This window comes from Mesoplodon bidens, assembly GCF_964165515.1.
Source record: "Mesoplodon bidens genome assembly, chromosome: 1".
In the NCBI taxonomy this organism is placed as follows: Eukaryota; Metazoa; Chordata; class Mammalia; order Artiodactyla; family Ziphiidae; genus Mesoplodon; species Mesoplodon bidens.
In genome coordinates, this window is record NC_138176.1 from 181,467,848 (window position 1) to 181,473,089 (window position 5,242).

Genomic DNA, 5,242 nt, shown 5'->3' on the forward strand with positions numbered 1-5,242 from the left:
TTGAGAACAATCCAGAATAGGATCTAGTTAGATTTCCATGAAAAAAAGCCTACATGCCATTCTAACATCATTGCCATGCCTGCCATGGAGCTAGACATGTGAAAGACCCAGCCGTTAAAACTTCAGAGTGCTAACTGCTTCCACAGAGAAGAGAAAGAGAGGAAGCTGGAAGCTACCTCACACCTCAGGTTCGGGGCGCAGCTGTGGGCTCACTCTGACTAGAACAGTACTGTGGAAATAGGCTTGGTCACACCACTGATCAAGAAGCTGGATGGTTCCAGTAGCCTGTGTGTGTGTGAGTCACCCTTCCCTCCCATGAAGTTGTTTGAATGAAGCCAGAGTGGGTGCTGTCTTGCTGTCAAATTGATTCAAATCCCTAAAACCAAACTTCCAGATGAGCTGCTTAAACTCATCAGACTCCGCGGCTTCTCCAACTTGGGTCAATTACACATGGAGTTAGGAAGGTCTGGAGCCATAGCTAAGAGGCTGGGCTCTGTGGCATTGCTTTAGTCTGCACTCACCCCTCCTCATTCCACCCCCAAACAAGACCATACATCTTCCACTTCTATAGTGTATTGATGTGCAGAAAGCAAGGCATCATTTCCCAGGGCAATTTGCTGGGTGATTTTTTTGTTTGTTTGTTTTTTCGGTACGCGGGCTTCTCACTGTTGTGGCCTCTCCCGTTGCAGAGCACAGGCTCCAGACGCGCAGCCTCAGCGGCCATGGCTCACGGGCCCAGCCGCTTCGCGGCATGTGGGATCTTCCCGGACCAGGGCACGAACCCGTGTCCCCTGCATCGGCAGGCGGACTCTCAACCACTGCGCCACCAGGGAAGCCGTGCTGGGTGATTTTTGAAGATTTTTGTTAAACCATCTTGACACTCATGTTTGCAAAACTAAGTATAGAATTTCCAGTAAGTAGACTTGATTTTGGAGCCTGTTCCTCCCACTGACTTCAAGTGGGAGTAGAGGTACCTTCATCGTATTATCTTGGCTTCTAATGCTGGCTGAAGACCAGAGAATTATAAACTAATTTGAAGAACCTAGAATGGTCTGTCTGCAAGCAGGAGTGCAAGGTCTTGCAGTTTGGCACAGTTTTAATCACGGCTTACATTTCCTGAATAATAATACTAATAATAATTAGAAAGGAATTTCAGAAATCTTTCTAAAGTCAAACCTCCGGGCTACTTTGTTCCCAGTCTTCCTGTTTAGATGGAGACGACGGGCATCTCTGAGAAGACTCTGTATCCCAGGAGAAGCTGGCTTTCGCTAGCCCAGGCTGGCCCCGAGGATGAAGTCTCCGCAGGACTGCTTCTCACTTCCAGCGAGAGCAGCGCAGCACTCCATCCGCCGCGGGGCGAGCTGACTCGTCCACTGCGGAACGGGTGCAGTCAGCGGCTTCCAGCCGCCCTCCCCAAACCCCACTGCCTAACCCCGCTCCACTCAGCCTCCTTTGCCCCGCCCCCCTTCAGTCCAGGGAATTTCCCAAGCATCCCAAAGATTGAATTTCCTGCCGGGAGGAAGGGGCGAGTGCAGATAAAAGGGATGCGGAGGACCCGAAAAAGTCACGGTGCTCTAGAGCTTCAAATCCCACCCCTTCTCCCTCCTGAACCCCTCTCGCTGTCTCTTCGCCACTATGAGACTTCTATCCAGCCACGCCGCCCGCATCCCCGGCCCTTCGGGCTCACTGTGCTTGCTGCTCGCGCTGCTGCTGCTCACACCGCCAGGGCCCCTCGCCAGCGGTGAGAGCTCACCGCCAGCCGGACGCACCCGGCAGGCGGAGCGGCCCCGCCTGCCAGGCGGCCGCGGCGCCCCGGGCGTGGGGAAATGTCCCGGGCGGACTGGCTGGGGAAGAGATCTCCCAGCAACCTGCCCATAACCGTGTCTCTCTTTCTACCCCAGCGGGTCCTGTCGCGGCCATAGTGAGAGAGCTGCGTTGCATGTGCTTAACCACCACACCGGGGATTCATCCCAAAATGGTCAGTAATCTGCAGGTGATCGCCCCAGGACCGCAGTGCTCCAAGGTGGAAGTGGTGTAAGTGCTCCAAGGTGGAAGTGGTGTAAGCGCTGTCCACTGTGACCTTGGCAAGAGTGATGTCTCCCCAGCCCTGACTTCAGCCCCCGCAGCTCATGGGCGCATCCTTCTTTTCTCTCTGCAGAGCCACCTTGAAGAACAGAAAGGAAGTCTGTCTGGACCCAGAAGCTCCTCTGATCAAGAAGGTCATCCAGAAAATGTTGGGCAGGTACCTGTCACCTTGATCTTTTTGGTTTCTGAATGTCTCTTGGAGTGCGGACTCCTCAAAGTCCTTATTCTCCACGTGGGATTTGGCAACCACATTCCAGCCACGCTTAGAAAAAAAAGAAAAAAAAAAGGATGTTCGGGGAGAAGGGGCGAAAGTTGTTCTAGAATGTCCTGGGAAAACCCTTATCACAAGTGTCATGTGTAGTTGCCTAGGAGGTTACACAGAACTCACCGCTGAGATGTATTTGTTGTTGTTCTTACTAGGGACCTTAAGTCCACCCTTTGCTTTTTATTGACCCTCGACTCTGTTTTGAAAACAAGTTGGGGTAGACAGGTGTGTGGAAATTTGGTTATACTGATGTAATTCTTTTCCCAACAGTGGAAACAAGAAAAATTAAGAGAAAGGACCGTGCATTGGAAAAATTGCCCAGTTCTTCAGCAGAAGAGTTTTCTGGGGATCTCTGGACCCAGTGAAGACAAGAAGCAAGGGCTGATTTTCTCCAGTGAGTTAGGTTTCTGTATGAATTCCCCACTATGAGAGAGAGATGAGAGGAGGGAAACTATGTTTGTCCCTGCAGCTTTCTGCTCAGTTTTTGGCGTGTTTAGCATAGTATTTCCTGCTCCTTATTTCTGTTATTTTATCTGCTATGCTACTGAAATCTTTGGCAATTAACTAAATTGTGAATCAAGAATCACTGGTTGTTAATCTTTCAAAGTGACTATTGTATTTCTAGAATATAGTTCTTATAGTGCTATGGAAAAAGCTGTGTCTTTAATGTGGGAATGATATTTCATTAGAATGCTGTATATGGAGATAACTGTTATTCTCACTCTTTCATGAAATAGGAACTACTTTAGTATTGTTTCTTGAGGAATATGTTAGAGAATTTTCTTACTCTTGACCCTGGTTAGCTATTTAAGTTATATTGCATTAGAAATCTGTATGTATTATACAGTTATCTGTGTAGAATATATTTCCTTATTTAGAATTTCTAAATGTATGAGTTCTATAAGGACTAATGTATTCATTTCCTATACATTTAGATATTTGATGTCTTCCTAGTATGACATAATGTCACAACTTACTCATTAAACTTTTGATTTTTATGGTATTTATTATCTAGTTTATTAAGAGTATTATATCTCTAGTATTATATTTCTAAGTATATGTTTTGGATTGATGAAGAAGCTAGGAACTAGGTAAATTCCTTATTTCTAGTTTTTATAAAAATACATCCTTTAAAAGTAAAGGCACATTGTAAAGCAATTATACTCCAATAAAGATGTTAAAAAAAAGAGTAAAGGCAAACTTAACAATGATTTATACTTTGAAAGTTCTGAAAACATATTTGAGCTCTTTGAATATAAACTCATCATGCAGCTTAAAAAAAAAAAATGCACTGCCCAGCTAAGATTTGCAGATGCTTATACTGTATCTTTTAAAGATTTTGACCATTTTGTTACAAAGAATTACATATGCATCACATTTACTATGTTAAAATTGCACTTGTTAAATGTGGTCTCAATGGTTTATGCTACTTCCTTTGTTCTCTGGGAAAAACAATAAAAGATTTAAAAAATTTACTCAAGTTCTTTCTTCTTTCTTTTTTTTTTTTTTGTGGTACGCGGGCCACTCACTGTTGTGGCCTCTCCCGTTGCGGAGCACAGGCTCCAGACGCACAGGCTCAGTGGCCATGGCCCACGGGCCCAGCCGCTCCGCGGCAGGTGGGATCTTCCCGGACCGGGGCACAAACCCATGTCCCCTGCATCGGCAGGCGGACTCTCAACCACTGCGCCACCAGGGAAGCCCAAGTTCTTTCTTCTTTATTGTACTGCTACAAAAATGTCATTCCTCTTTAATTCTACATTATTATAAAAATTAACCACTCTCCTCTTTGGCTAGCAGAGAGGACCCTCATTTCCTAGTGTCCTTGCATTAGTTCAACCTATTTCCGAGCTCACTCCCCTTCCAGTTCCTCCTTCCCAGCACCAACAATCTCTGGGTTCTTTAGAAAACACAAATAGATAAGCCTTCCTTACCTTAAATCCTTTACTGCTGCCTGTTTCCTAGACATGAAATACATGTTGCAAAGTATGACAAATTAGGTTCTGTTTCATGACTCCTGATTATTACTTCAACTTCATTTTTCCCTAGCATCTTTGCAGTCAAGAATTTAGCTCCCTTACAGGGCATGTTCTTTCCAGGTCCAGGCCTTTGCATTTGGTAGGGCCTCTACCTCTACCGGGAAGGCCCTTCCCATTTTCTGTCTATAGGAGGAAGCTTATTCATCCTTCAGAGCTCAGTTCAAACAACACCTCCCTCATGAAATTTTCCTTGGCACTCCCAGCAGAACTCGTGGTTTCCATTTTGATGTTCCCATAGTATCTTCTAAATATTTGAATTTATGTGAATAGCCAACATTGCATTGCTTTTACTTGCTTATAAGTGTTTTTACCCTACTCTACTTAGAGTTCTCCCAGAGCATCTGCCATATTTCGTTCATCTCTGCATCCCCAATACCTGATACAGATTAACTTTAATGAATTAATAAATTATCCTGAAACTCAGGTTGTCAGATAGTGTCATAAAATCAGTCACCTGGTTCATGGTAGGTGCTGAATAAATTTTAATTCCTTTACTGTCTTTTCTCTTTCTTGCCTACAAGTCATCCAACAAGAGCTTTGGTATGTGCAGTCCCTTCAGCCTATAACACTGACCCCTCACTTTCACCTGACTAACTCCCATGCTTCCTTCAAGGCCAGTTTACGTGTCACTCATGGCCTCTCTGACCCTTCCCCCCACTAGATTAAAGTCCCTTTTGTATCCTGTCATAGAACTTTGTTCTTTCCCTTCATAGCATTTTGTCACCAACGTGGCTGTAGAGCCTACAGAGACTATGTACATGTGGTCATTTATTTAGTGTCTGTTCCACCTTCACTGTAAGCTCCATGAGGGCAGGGCTATGTTTATGATGTTCACCTCAGTTCCTAGGACAGTGCC

General features: G+C 45.2%; 1 protein-coding gene across 2 annotated transcripts; it reads left to right on the top strand.

The window, feature by feature from the left end:
- The first annotated feature begins 1,525 nt into the window (after positions 1-1,525).
- Positions 1,526-3,762, top strand: LOC308617182 (C-X-C motif chemokine 6). Of its 2 annotated transcripts, XM_081233998.1 has the most exons (4): positions 1,526-1,741; positions 1,902-2,034; positions 2,159-2,242; positions 2,621-3,762. In XM_081233998.1, the coding sequence occupies exons 1-4, from the start codon at positions 1,636-1,638 to the stop codon at positions 2,637-2,639; spliced, it is 342 nt and encodes a 113-aa protein (XP_081090124.1). In that variant the 5' UTR covers positions 1,526-1,635; the 3' UTR covers positions 2,640-3,762. The 2 variants fall into 2 exon arrangements, with proteins under 2 accessions (XP_081090124.1, XP_081090125.1); XM_081233999.1 differs by lacking the exon at positions 2,621-3,762 and having other exon boundaries at positions 2,127-2,194.
- The last annotated feature ends 1,480 nt before the right edge of the window (positions 3,763-5,242 follow it).